At 34.9% G+C, this 15,567-nt stretch overlaps 1 protein-coding gene across 3 annotated transcripts in view; it reads left to right on the forward strand.

Annotated features, from left to right (window-relative positions):
• The window catches only part of Rbcn-3A (rabconnectin-3 alpha), a 696,059-nt gene that overhangs the window by 647,021 nt on the left and 33,471 nt on the right, over nt 1–15,567 (forward strand). For 2 of the 3 annotated variants that reach the window (XM_073979377.1, XM_073979376.1), the window contains one exon: nt 1,242–1,375. In XM_073979377.1, coding sequence (XP_073835478.1) covers nt 1,242–1,375 — 134 coding nt within the window. Of the gene's footprint in view, nt 1–1,241; nt 1,376–11,674; nt 11,814–15,567 lie in introns of those variants that run through there. The other variant, XM_073979378.1, reaches the window with a different exon arrangement.

Here is a 15,567-nt window from a genome sequence, read left to right on the forward strand (position 1 = left end):
TTTAAAGTATTTATTTACCTTTTCTTATATGTGTGTTCAATAAAATGTTTTTTGTGCTTATGTATTGTAATAAGACTATTACCCAGCAAAAATACTCGTTACAAAACCCCCTACTAAACCATTATTTTAACAAAGGCTTGTCGCGCGAAGTAGTTATTTTTTGGTCACTTAAATAAGTAGTTAAATAAGTAGTCACGACTTTTAATAACTGCTTATTTAACTAGTTGTTAAAATAATGGGTTATTATGGGGTTTTGTAATGAGTATTTTTGCTGGGTATTGATGCTATTGGCGCTTTCATTTGTCGTGGTAACTTAGACTATCTACAAATTTTAAATATTCGCTTTATTAAATAGTAGTTTTCTGGGACACCCTAATGTTAGACTGCGCCGAAACGTTGATCTATATTGAATAATTTAAGGAGTGATTTCCTACACTGAGAACTAACAATATATTATTACAGGCGATTCTGTTACCAAAGTTGGTTAAATCATATAAAGTACAGAAAGTGAATGGTAACCCTATATGTAGGCTGTGGGAAAAAGTGTACCGATATCACATTTCTTTATAAGGTGATGTTCTAAACATTGAGTTCACTATTAAAGACGACTATTTGAAAATTTGGTTTATATCTGTAAAAAAACATTAAATGGAGATAGAAATGTAGAGAGTATAGGAAATCATGGACCAATATTGGGGAGGTTTACTATACAATAGGAACTATACAATAGGAACTCTTGGTACCGGATTACAGAAAATTCGGTTGAACAATATGTTCGTAACAGTAAAATACCACAATTCAGGATGATTCGTTATTTGAGAACCACCAGAAAATTTGGATCTAGGACTGAAATATTTTTCAGGCTCATAACTTCCAACCAATTAAGAATTTCGATTTACTCTCAAAGACAAACGTATAGCTCTTGCCATAAAGAACAAAAATCGTGAACATAAAACCCTCAAACGCCACTGTGGATGTCAAAATCACCATCGTCACACTTGTTTCATATATTGTTTTTTTCTTTTTTAAATCAATTTGTGCGTGAACTTTTTTAATGGAATAAACGTTGGTTTAGTGATTAATAGGCAAAATTTTATTCATCCGTGCTACAGGAATTCATTTTTGAGAAAAACTGTCGAAAAGTCATAACCCTAATGAACACGTTTTAATAATAAAAATAACGACAAATAAATATTATAAACAAGATTGATATATTTTTTATTAATTCCTTATCTTTATAGCGTTTACTTGCCACGATCAAGGTGCTTCATGCTTTGTCTTTGCTCCTCAACACCAATTACTAATATCATGCGGTAAGAAAGGAGATATTTGTATATTTGATATGAGGCAGAGGACATTAAAACAACGATTACAGGTAACTATTTTATGAAAGAACATATATGGTCTGTTCCAGAACTGCAAGATTCTACTAATTTTTACTATTTTATCCGATAACATAAAGGGAAAAATGCTATCGTAGTAAAAAATAGTAGCTTCATGCAGGTTCTGGAACAAAGCTATAGAAAAACTAAGTATGGATTATACATTTTACACATACAGTAGCATAAACATGCATGGTAGAACAAACCAGGGGCTCAATTCTGTTTTTATGAAAATGTGAAATGAAACATTTTATAAAGCAAATAAATGTCAAATGAACAAAATTATAAACAAAGTATTTTTCATATCAAATTTTCATAAAACAAGAATCCAGACCCAGGTAAAGTAAGTACTACAACAAATACAACTCAACAACAACCACATAGGAATTTGTTTTTACTTGGAACCTTAGTGTCAAAGATAAATGTAAACAAAATAAGGAAATGTCTATAATTTATTGGAATTAAAAAAAAAACTAATATTTTTTCACATTTGATTAAATATTTTGGAAAACATGAATGAAAACTCGTTAGATTTTCAATTTCAATGTTTCCATATCATTGCACTAAATGTATAATATTGCGCAGAAAGTAGGGTTTTATTTTTTCAAACATATCAAAATACCACACCATATTAACAAATTTTATACCGCCTCTATAAGTGGTGTTTTAGTGTGCGGCACGTCGTTCGGACTTGGAGGAGGTTACATGTCATTTATATGAAGAAGTCTTATGGGAAATACATAGTTTTTTTTCTGATGAATATATTTTTTCTTCAAAAAATGTGTATCCCTAATATACATCGAACATAGAAATAAATATAAAAAATGTCGTATGGAATTTGACACTAACATTACAGCCCAGTTCAGTCAGCTGGGTATTGCTGTTACCTTTTCTTGTCCTACCATGATAAACATACAGTATCGGCCAATACTAAAGCACCTCCTCAGTACATTTTTTTTTTAAATAATCATTTTTTAATGAAAAATAAATTATAAATTTATTTTTTATTTTTCTTTATATTTATTTTTATCTTTATAATTGGAAAATACAAAAATAAGGAGATCAGAATTTAATAAAAAATTACAGCTAATTTAGTAGGAAAATGTGGTTTAAATATCCAAAATACCGAAGATCGGAAGGTACCGCTATAAGGGGGCTATACCAAAACATTAGCCGATATTGTTCATATTCATCCAAAAATGATGCTACAGCATTCTCTGGTCAAATACAAAATCGTTTAGGTTTCAAAATTAGCAAAAGAACGAATTCAGTCAACGACCTGCAAAAAACCTTCCTCCTCCACGTTTTACAGTGGTCCACGCCTTTTACAATCTGAATACTTTAAATTAAACGTAGATTCATCGGAAAACCGTTCAAATGGGTCTTGGCGAATTCCAGTCTGGCTCCTTCATTTTTAGTCGATATGAAAGGTTTTTTTGCTGGTCGTCGACTGAATAAGCCCGCGTCTACCCTTCTTCTGCATTTCGTTCTTTTGCTAATTTTTAAACGTTAGCGATATTGTATTTGACTACTGGATGCTGTAGCATCATCATCATTTTTGGATGAATATGAACAATATCGGCTAATGTTTTGGTATAGCCCCCTTATAGCGGTACCTTCTGATCTTCGGTATTTCGGATATTTAAGCTACATTTTCCTACTAAATTAGCTGTAATTTCGTACTTATGGTTCCTAGTGGTCACAAAACATATCCATAAGATCGTGGACCTGGGTATACCCCCATATAACGGTAACTTCCGATTTTCAGTATTTTGAGGATTTAAGCTAAATGTTCCGAAAATCAATTATTTCGCCTGCAATAATTAATAATTTAGTATCCTTTATGCCTAAAAGATGTGATTGTGTCATCCAGAATATAGGATACGCAACGAAATATTGATTTCAATAGTTTTTGTTGTACCTCAAATTGGGGGGTGCTTTAGTTTTGTCCGCTTATATTTGCGACCTAAAATGTGTTTTGAATATTAACTTTTTTTTATTAAATTCTGAATTCCTTATTTTTGTATTTTCCAATTATAAAGATATAAATAAATAAAAAGTAAAATAAAAAATAAATTTATAATTTAGTTTTCATAAAAAAAATTACTGAGGTGGTGCTTTAGTTTTGGCCGATACTGTAGATGGTTTATTATTATTTTTTTTAGCGAAACGTTTGATTCAAGCTCGAGATCTATTTTAGAAGTATTTTATTTATTTATAATCGATATTCCGCAATTTCAGTTGCGTTGACAGCTGCATTACAGAAGGCAACCTGCAATTGGCGTTGCCAATTTCAGTAACCGAAATGATAATTTTGTGGCAACTGCTCTTTGGCAATCGCTTATCACAATTTCAAAGAAAGTAAAAGTTAATTTTTTATAATATAGAGGTCGATTATCGATTGCAATTATCGTTGAGTGAAGTTGTCAGTTGTCAAAATTACTTCATGTATGCCAACCTTCAACTGAAGTTGCGAATCTCAGTTGACGAACCGGCTATTTTTCAGCAACCAGTTTTTTTCAGTTGCAGTGAATATTTTCGAAAAAAACAAGAAGTAAAATTGAAAGGAAAAAAACATTTTTTTAACAATTGTTGATTATTTGCATGATTAATTAATTTTGTGTATTAAAAATATGGTAAAAAATAAAACAACTGTTTGAAATATTAATTGATAAATTGAGAGCAAATCCAATGTGCACTTGGGTCCATACATATACAGCCGACAACACCATGGAATTTCATTTTTGAATAAAAATGATTTTTGTTTTGTCTTTTTTCCTCCTCCGACAATTTCAAAACGATCCAGTTTTGGCACAATTTGTCCTCTAGCAAGTGGACAACTTCCTTCAATACGTTCAACAATATAGATTGAGCAATGCAATTGTTGTAATCATTGTCATGGGACTTTTGGAAACTTCCATCCGCAAAAAATCTCAACGCAGCGCACCCTTTTAAAAGTTGGGGCATTGCTGTTGATCTGTATCTTACTTTGAAGTCATCCTTTAACGTTTCCACAATGTAAACTACGGCATCCTTTTCAATCGAAAATACTCCTTAAACCTAAAATAATTTACTGATTATACAGATCTTTCCAACATGAGCTTCATTTTACAAGTGCAGATGGCAATTCCAATGGATTCGACTTGTCCCTGATATTTCTTCTAATAGATGTCATGTCCTGTACATTTTCTTCATCATAAAAAAATAATTCCACTGATCTTATCATTTTAAAATAGTTTTTTTTGGCGAATTGTGCCTTTTTTATTAATATAGAGTTCACACGTTTGAAAAAACACTGATCGATAACACGTTTATCGACAATCCAGTTGGGTTGACATCAATAATACAACATTTTCTCTCAGTTGTGCTGACAATTGACAACCCAACTCAAGTTTAGTGGCAATGCATAATCGATCCCATATGTTAATTTACATCACCAATATTTCTAAAAGATTTGTGCCTAAAATATCATCAACATCGCCAAAAATTAAAATTTTCTAAAAATGGACGTGAAATTAAAAGAAAATACCAGGGTTTAAAATGCTAACGCCATATTAGCAAAAGCACAGAATATTTGCAGCTTTGCCTGCTAAAATTTCTTCGAAATATGTTTAGCAACAATGAACAACGGCAACATATAGCAACAAATTTCACAAACATATTGCTAGCGACGCTGATGCTATTTGATATAGTCGCTTTAATAAGTAGCATCGGGCCCGCATACTCATATTTTGCAGCACACATATCAGAAAAGAGAATAAGCAACAAAGTTTCAACGGCTTAGCCATGTTTTCAGCAAACAATTGTTTTTGAGATCAGGGTTACCAGTGTAATGCATTAAAAATCGCGATATAATTAATTCCACTTTTTCGTTCAAAGGACAGGTGAATTTTTGATGAAGCTGTTCAATATATATTTTTTTATTTTTAAACAATAATAATTAGTATTCTTTAGGTTCTACCATACGATGGAGAAATTTTGACATTAAATGACAGCTTTTTATACCCTACACCACTATGTGGTAAGGGGTATTATGTGTTAGTGCATTTGTATGTAACATACAAAAGGAAGCGAGATAGACCCATAGTTCCTTCTAGGGATATACATAGAATCACTTTCTGAGTCGATTTATGCATGTCCGTCCGTCCGTCCGTTCGCAACATACAGGTCGCATTTGTTGACCGATTTCGCTGAAAATTGGGGAATACCATTTTTTTAGCCGTCGGAAGATCAAGTTCGAAGATGGGCTATATCGGTCCACGGTTCGGTATAGTCCCCATATAACGATACCTCCCGATTTAAGGTATTTTATGGATCTTAGCCACATTTTTTGCCCAAACTAGCTGAAATTTAACATTTGAGGTTCTCAATGGCCGCGAAATTGCTCCACTAAAAATTGTCAAGATAGGTCCACGGTTCGGTATAGTCCCCATATAACGATACCTCCCGATTTAAGGTATTTTAGGGATCTTAGCCACATTTTTTGCTTGAACTAGCTGAAATTTTACATATGTGGTTCCCAGTGGCCACGAAATTTCGCCACTTAAAATTGTTAAGATAGGTCCATGTTTTTTTGTAGCCCCCATATAACGGTACCTCCCGATTTTAGATATTTTAACGATTTTCCCCAAATATGGCTTCAATTTGCGTATTGGGATGTATACTAATTATTCCATTTTTACATATTTCGACTGGTGTAGGGTATTACATAGTCGGCCCCGCCGGACTTTGGTCTTTTCCCACTGGTTTATTACTGCGTTACAAACTCTAATCAAAAAACCACCATCGGATGCTAATTCGTTCTTACGAATGGTCAGCCGACTGCTAAATATGTAGCGTGGTTGTCGATTATGCCCAACGCAAAAAAGATTAGGCGTAAAAAATGAAATAAGCAAAAATTTACAAAAATAAATATGCGTTCGGTTGCTTATTTAGCCGTGTGTGTCAATATTAGGTGTGTTCGTTTTCTCAACAATTTGTACAAATTTGTACAAGTTCAGTAACTTCTTGTTATCGGCTAAGGTCTTTTGCATTGTACTGTAGAGTAAACTAACAACATCCAGTAACAATTTGTACAAATTTTGAGTAAATGAACACACATATTGTGTAGCAGTTGAAGTGTAAACCCTGGAAAATACATATCAACTTCTACTTTATCTTGTGTAAAATTTTCATGTTGTTCAACGGGTTACAGCTTATCTTCTAGGAGTATGGCATAAATCAACAAAAAAGTTTTTTTTGGTTTATTAGGCACTAACGCACTTCAAATCATGCTTGATATTGTACAGAAATTTAGAACTGGTATTTGGCTAGCTCCTTAGACAATATGGTCCAAGTAGTTACTTTGTTTCTTGTGTAGTGATCTTTTTAATTTGGGAAGTCAAATTTCAATCGGCGACTTAAAACGCATTTTTCTCGAAACTTGATTCATTGAGATGTGTCACTATTTGAGTAAATGAGCGATTTGTACATTTAAATGTTATTAAAGAAGATGTTTGCCTCACTACGAGTTAAAAATATAATCGTCACAACAAAATACAATACATCTGGTAGAAATTAAACGATGTGTAAAGTATAGACCAACTCGGTTACTGGCACACAATTTTAACGAAAAGTTTTGTACTTTTGTTGGGGCGGTATAGGAAGGAGTGGACCCGTCTTCGAACTAAAGCTAATTTTGAACAAAATATTACGAAAGCAAACTTTTCGACCCAATCGGTTGATGCGTTCGAGAGCTATCGTGCCACACAGACGGATGACGGACATGGCTAAAACGACTCCAATTTATCTGAAACGGATTTTGTCCATACTTAGGGTCTAAAACTATTATTTCGATGAGGCACATTTTGCTCGTATGATAGTGTATATACTCTAGTTAGCATAAATACTTAGGTATAAACAGAATCTTCTTCTTTTATTTGCCCATCCGTTGTTCGGATATAAGCGATCATACATTAAATAGTTTTACAATAAAAGAATTACATTTCAATTTACATTTAAATTTTTTTATTTATAAAGTCGGCAGTTCTCTGTTTTTGGCCGCCCTGAACAAGTTCCTTTCATCGTCGTAGCCAGTCCAGTCTTGAATATTCTTTAACCAGGAGAGTTCTCTTCTTCCTCTGCTGGGCCTTCCTTCAATTTTCCCTTTAAGAATCTTTTGGATGAGTTGGTATTTGTCATTTCTCATTATGTGTCCAAAATAAGAGATTTTTCGATTTTTTATTGTTTTAATCAATAGTCGATCCACGTTCATTCTTCTTAAGACTTCATTGTTCGTTATTCGAGCGGTCCAGGGTATTTTTAAAATTCTTCTATATATCCACAATTCAAATGCCTCTATCTTTTTTTCATCTTTGGCTTTAATTGTCCATGTCTCTGCTGCATATAGTAGTATGGACCATACGTAACATTTCACAAATCTGATTTTGGTTTGAATTCCGATATCATGGCTTGTTAGTAGCTTGTTGTATTTATAAAACGCTCCTCTGGCCATCTCTATTCGACATCGAATTTCATGTGATACGTCCCATTTGTCATTTATCAAAACCCCCAAATATTTGAACGTAGTTACTCTTTCAATTTCTGTATTGTGAATTGTCAGCGATGTGTTATTATAGATGTTCTTTCTGCTGATAATCATGTATTTTGTTTTTGTGATGTTAATTTTAAGCCCATATAGTTCGCTTACGGTTGTAAGTTTGTCTAATGCTTTTTGTAGGCCATTTATACTGCTTGCTAGGATTGTCGTGTCGTCTGCATATCGTATGTTATTTATTAGAACCCCATTTGTTCGTATTCCCATTTTCTCATTTTGCAAGGCCTCTGTAAATATTTTTTGGGAGTAAATATTAAATAAAAGTGGCGATAATATACATCCCTGTCTGACGCCCTTCGATATGCTGATTTCGTCGGTGAGTTCGCCGTTAACATCAATACATGCAGTCTGGTTCCAATACAAATTTTTTATACATTGAATTTCTTTTCCATCTATACCGATTGATACAAGTATATCAATAAGTTTATGGTGCTGGACTGTATCAAAAGCTTTAGCATAATCTATGAAACATATAAAAACATCTTTTTGCACATCACGGCAGTTTTGGATCAGCGAGTGTATGCTGAGTAGAGCTTCTCTGGTACCCATTCCTTCTTTGAAACCAAATTGTGACTGGCCCATATGGAGTTCGCATTTTGCATAAATTCTTCTATGAATAATTCTTAGGAAAATTTTCAAGGCGTGGTTCATTATACTTATAAGTCTGTATTCATCGCATTTCTTTGCATTTTTCTTCTTCGGGATGGTTATGAAGATTGATTTTAGCCAGTCTTGTGGGTATTGGCCGGTGTCATATATATAATTAAAAAGAGTAACTAATATATCAACGTTTTCTCCATCTATTAATTTAAGAATTTCGGAGAATAATAATGAAAAAAAAAAAACATCATAAATCACTGAAGTTTCATATTAATTAATGGTATGCACCTTGCACGCTGAGGGTCGTGGGTTTGATACCCCGGCCAGGGGTATATTTGACAATTCTTAAATGTGGGCGTTCCACAGAACCCTTATTTTCGATAAGTGATAAGTTGCTAATGATAGAGTGAATTTGCTTAGTTTTGAAAAAAAATGTAGCTCTCTTTTTGATTTCTGTTCCACAAACGTTCTTTCTGCTAAGTGAAAAGTTGTAACGGCAAAGTGTATTTTGCTAAGATTTTGCAAAAAATTTGCTCTTTTGTTCCATAGGAAACTGTGCATTTTGATTTCGCATATCAAATTTTGATAAGTTTGCCTTAAATTTGCGAGGTAAACGTTCTCTTTGCCAATATACATTGTTAAAGCATGTAAAGTTTTAAAAACGTTGCGACGGGAGATTTTGTTCGGAAATAGTAAAAACACGGTTATGACAAGAAATTGTAAGGATTTTTCCGACTTCCACCCTCCGAACCACCCCCTCCGAATCAACCATCCTACTTCGAACTCTCACTCTCCGAAATTCCACCCTGCGAACAACCTCACAAATCGATGTTTCTCGATTTTACACTTAGACTAAACTCTATTTGAGAGACTATTTTTTTTTATTTATTATTATACTCTCCACCATAATATGGAGGGTATATTAGGTTTGTCATTTCGTTTGTAACTCATCGAAATAATCATGCGACCCTATAAGGTATATACATATATTTTTGATCAGCGTAAAATTCTAAGTCGATTTAACCATATCCGTCCGTCCGTGTGTTGTAATCACGCTATCTTCCGAACGAGTTCAGATAGGGGACTGAAATTTTGTAGACACATGTCTTAGATCAAGTTTGAAGATGAGCTTTGGTATGTCCCCCATATAGCAGTGCCGTCCGATTTCAGCCATTTTATGGTTTTTACCTAAATTTTCCGAACGAATTAGTTATAATTTGGCTTATAGGTCTCCTAGTGACCGAGAAACTTCTCCTCCAAAACATACCGACATAGGTCCACGTTTTGTTATAGCCCCCATATACCGCCCGATTTCAGCTATTTTGGGGTTATTAGCTACATTTTCAGGCCGAATTAGGTACAATTCAGTCAATCACCAAGAAACGTCTCCACCAAAAATTATGGACATAGGTCCACGTTTTCTTATATCCCCCATATACATAGCAATACCGTCCGATTTCAGCTATTTTAAGGTTTTTAGATACATTTCCAGAACGAATTAGTTATAATTTGACAAGTAACTTCTCCACCTTGTGGAGAAAGAAAACTAGTTACTCTATGTTAGCTCATGGTGGAGGGTATAAAAAGTTCGGTCCTGCCGATCTTAACACTTTTTTTACTTGTTTTGTTTCGCTTTATTTTATTTTATTTTAATTTATTGTATTTTATTTTTATTTCACTTCATTTTATTTTATTTTAGATTATTTTATTTCACTTCATTTTATATTGTTTTATTTTTATTTATATTTTATTTCGATTGCTTGAGTGGAGTATTCCCCCATTGGCTCAACTTCATTTATTACCCTCTATTACAGAGAGTAATGTTTTTCAAAACGAACTGACAGTGTTGCAAAATTGTACTGATCGCTACCAATATCATGATTTCATCCAGGCAAAGGGAACTATCAATTGGCTTCTCAGTTTTTGAAATGATGCCTTTTTAGTGAAAACCCGAACTCTTTAAGTGTCTAGTATTCCCAAATGAATGAGAATCACACTCACTTTTCGGCTTTTCCAAAGAAACACCAAAATCAAAATATTCTGCAACATGTCAGCACGTATCAACTAAGAATTCGTCGAATTCTGTGAGTTGAAAATAACATCACCACAGTTACCTGTGAGGTTGTTATTGCAATTTTGTTTTTAACAAAGCTCCATTTGCCCGTGCCTCGGCTGTTTTTTGTTTGTTTTGTTTATTGTTGAAGATTCAATCTCATTTCGATTGCTTGAGTGGAGTATTCCCCCATTGGCTCAACTTCATTTATTACCCTCTATTACAGAGAGTAATGTTTTTCAAAACGAACTGACAGTGTTGCAAAATTTTACTGATCGCTACCAATATCATGATTTCATCCCGGCGAAGGGAATTATCAATTGGCTTCTCAGTTTTTGAAATGATGCCTTTTTAGTGAAAAACCGAACTCTTTAAGTGTCTAGTATTCCCAAATGAATGAGAATCACACTCACTTTTCGGCTTTTCAAAAGAAACACCAAAATCAAAATATTCTTTATTTTATTTATTTTATTTTTACTTTATTTTATTTTATATTATTTTGTTTTATTTCGTCTTATTTTATTTTATTCATTTTTTTATTTTATTTTAATTTAATATATTTTATTTTATTTTTCATTACTCACTTTTAATAATATCAGATTCTTTTCATTTTTTTTTCTCTCGTCTCAATTTTACATGTCTTATTTATTATTGCCAAGTAAAAAATAATGCAAAGATGATAAAATGTTCTGTGGAACAAATAGCATTCACATTTTGCAAGAGAACTGAGAGACTTACCAAGATGGCGGAAAAATTAAGCAAGAGAGCACAACAACTGTGCTAAAAGAACAGTGATAGACAAATTTGCTAAGTGCAAGGGATATTGAAAAGTAATTTTGTGGAACAAAAAAAAGTTATCACTTTTCAAAATAACTACTTTTTGATAAGTGCAAAATGAAAAGCGATAAGTTGTTTCGTGGAATAGGGCCCTGATATCACTTATTATCATCTTACAACGTTTTGCGGGAATACCAAATTCATACATGTTTTACACTACCTTCGAACGGCGGCTTATAATCGTCAAAAATTATATTTTTCGAACAGGTTCCCTGGTTCCGACCTTTGGTACCCAACACCATATGTTGTATTTGTATGGAGTGGGAAATTCTTTGTCAGTGCGCTGCAAATTACCTGTTTATGTAGAGCAATGGGGGGAAAAGAAAAGATAAATAAAAACACAGAGGTATCAGTTCTTTATAATAATAAATGTTTGCTGGTTTATTGAATTGTTTATTTTCTTTGTATCAACAAGATTACCTTTTTGCTAGGTGCTTTCTCTTTTAATGATAAAAGTAAAGTGAACGCAGAGGTTCATTGGATCGCAGAGGATCTTAGTGATCGCAGAGGATCGTCATGATCGCAGAGGATCTTCGGTTTTTTACTACTACAACTACATTTATTTCAGTGAGAGCAGAGTCTCTATGTATCAAAATGAGCAAACCAACAACAACCGTCGCCCGTTAGTATCTACACTCTCCGGTCTCCGCAGAGGGAACTTGTAGAGGTGATACACGAGCTGTCAATCAGCATCCGTGATCGACTGGGCTCGGGAAGCTGAAGGCCAACGTATCTAACTTATACATTGCCGCCCACCTTGATACATTTAAATGGATCAACAAAATTAAATTAATATCAAGATATGTATAATATTTATCAGCGAATTAAGTAATATATAGGTTCGTAAGTTCAGTTCATGTGTGAGAGTTTATTATTTTCAATTCAAGCAATTTATTTCAACGCATATAAATAAATTCATTGTACAAAGTTATTATTATGTTTTATAGTTGTACTGGACCCGATATTACTCGTCCAAACGTTGTATACTGGGCCGTAGGGAGACCTGGTTGGGTAATTATTCTGGGCGAGATTATTTTAGAATAAATTTCTGGACCAAGAACCATTGCAATTGGTCCAGAACGATCGAACGTAGGATCCGCTAGCTCTAGGCCATTAAATGAATCGCGAATAGAAGGGGGGCAGTCATTGATGGTACTACACCGCGGGTGATTTTTGCGACCCTAGCCGTTACAAAATGCCTGTGAACCGAATCAAATCTTGACATTAATAAAAAATCCGCGTGGTTCATGTTGTCAATTTTCGTTAATGACCAATTTAGTTCAGCTACCAGAGACGCGCACACCTGACTTACTTGACAACACGGATCAAGTATAGCCCTTATAGGCATTGTATTTTTCGGCAGACACAAACGAATGACCACTGTGGGGGTTAGCATTACGAGGCGACCTACAGGTAAAACTGAAGATGGCAAAACATTAGCTGGTGGTACCGGAAAGATACCTCGAAGTACGACCGATGTCGAAGATTTCGGTTCCGCGCTGGAGGTGGAGTGGGATTTTGCCTTCTTTGACAAGTGTAACATGGTATGATGCTTATTTTTACAATAGCTACACCTAAAGGGAACTGGACAATTTTCCGAAGCATGGTCGGGACGTAAACTATTGTAGCAATAATGGTGGTACGCGACAGCTTTTAAACGTTTCTCTATTGGCATTTTTTTTAAATGTTCGACATTTATAAATTGGATGGGCATGGGAACATAACCTACATGGGATTGGTTTGGAACTACTTGCCGTTATTCCAGAAAGAATCTGAACGACTACTAAGAGGGCGCAAGAACAAGCAACGATTTTTCAAATTAGGTCTGGTTTTATAGATAACTACTGGGCGATGGAGTAAGTGACATACTAGCAGCGCTAGAGAGGGGCAAACAGAAAATTTGAGCTATGTCGAGATGAGGTAAGGTTTTCTTAAAACCTTATTTCCATTTCTAGCAAATTGGAAATTTTGAGGAAGTTCAGCACAGGTGTATAGGGTACCAACATAGCGACCTTCTGACTTTCTCGTACCTGTGGACCTATAGTTCTTCTTGCTGAACGTGCCTAATGGCGAAAGTACTTTGCGCTTTCTAGTCTGCCCCAGGGTTTTATTAAGACTGTCTTCGTTAGTAACCTGCAGAATTGTGTTGAATACCCGCAAAGGGATGGGACCAGAAAGTATCCAGCCGAAGACAGTATTTTGCGCCAAAAGAGAACCCACGACGTTTTGTTGTACCCCCGGCAACAATATTTGAGGATATAAATCCGCGCCTAGCAACATATCCACAGGACGGCAATCGAAAACGTTTGGATCAGCCAAACGAAGACTAGGCAAAGTACGAGAAAAAGCAGGATCAACAGCAAAGGAAGGAAGATTACCAGAGATCTTGGGGAGAACAAACGCATCAGTTTTCAATAGAACGGAGGAACTCAACGGAGAACCTATACAAATACGACAATTTTTTCTGGAGATAACAGAGGACGAACCATTTACACCAGAAATGTTCGCAAGGGTGGAACGAGTTGACAATTGTAATCTATTTTGAAGGTGCTCAGTTATAAAGGTTGCCTCAGACGCAGGGTCAATGAGGGCTCGAACTGGGTAAGAATTTCCTTTGTGAACTATATTAACAATAGCAGTACCAAGCAGAACGTTAGAATTCTGAGACGTGTGATAAACCTGACGGGTTACTACAGTCGGATTGGCACCAGTGGAGGTAGACGCAACATTATCTAAGAGGGAATTTGGTGGAGTTCTAGGGGCTGGAGACGGAGGAGTCACATTTGACGTTATACTACTAGTAGAGGGCGATCTTGTGGGTTTATGCATGAGAGTGTGATGCTTTTCATAAAGTTATCACTTTTCAAAATAACTACTTTTTGATAAGTGCAAAATGAAAAGCGATAAGTTGTTTCGTGGAATAGGGCCCTGATATCACTTATTATCATCTTACAATGTTTTGCGGGAATACCAAATTCATACATGTTTTACACTACCTTCGAACGGCGGCTTATAATCGTCAAAAATTATATTTTTCGAACAGGTTCCCTGGTTCCGACCTTTGGTACCCAACACCATATGTTGTATTTGTATGGAGTGGGAAATTCTTTGTCAGTGCGCTGCAAATTACCTGTTTATGTAGAGCAATGGGGGGAAAAGAAAAGATAAATAAAAACACAGAGGTATCAGTTCTTTATAATAATAAATGTTTGCTGGTTTATTGAATTGTTTATTTTCTTTGTATCAACAAGATTACCTTTTTGCTAGGTGCTTTCTCTTTTAATGATAAAAGTAAAGTGAACGCAGAGGTTCATTGGATCGCAGAGGATCTTAGTGATCGCAGAGGATCGTCATGATCGCAGAGGATCTTCGGTTTTTTACTACTACAACTACATTTATTTCAGTGAGAGCAGAGTCTCTATGTATCAAAATGAGCAAACCAACAACAACCGTCGCCCGTTAGTATCTACACTCTCCGGTCTCCGCAGAGGGAACTTGTAGAGGTGATACACGAGCTGTCAATCAGCATCCGTGATCGACTGGGCTCGGGAAGCTGAAGGCCAACGTATCTAACTTATACATTGCCGCCCACCTTGATACATTTAAATGGATCAACAAAATTAAATTAATATCAAGATATGTATAATATTTATCAGCGAATTAAGTAATATATAGGTTCGTAAGTTCAGTTCATGTGTGAGAGTTTATTATTTTCAATTCAAGCAATTTATTTCAACGCATATAAATAAATTCATTGTACAAAGTTATTATTATGTTTTATAGTTGTACTGGACCCGATATTACTCGTCCAAACGTTGTATACTGGGCCGTAGGGAGACCTGGTTGGGTAATTATTCTGGGCGAGATTATTTTAGAATAAATTTCTGGACCATGAACCATTGCAATTGGTCCAGAACGATCGAACGTAGGATCCGCTAGCTCTAGGCCATTAAATGAATCGCGAATAGAAGGGGGGCAGTCATTGATGGTACTACACCGCGGGTGATTTTTGCGACCCTAGCCGTTACAAAATGCCTGTGAACCGAATCAAATCTTGACATTAATAAAAAATCCGCGTGGTTCATGTTGTCAATTTTCGT

This window comes from Musca autumnalis, unplaced genomic scaffold, assembly GCF_047663935.1.
Source record: "Musca autumnalis isolate F117 unplaced genomic scaffold, ASM4766393v1 scaffold_3, whole genome shotgun sequence".
Lineage (NCBI taxonomy): Eukaryota > Metazoa > Arthropoda > Insecta > Diptera > Muscidae > Musca > Musca autumnalis.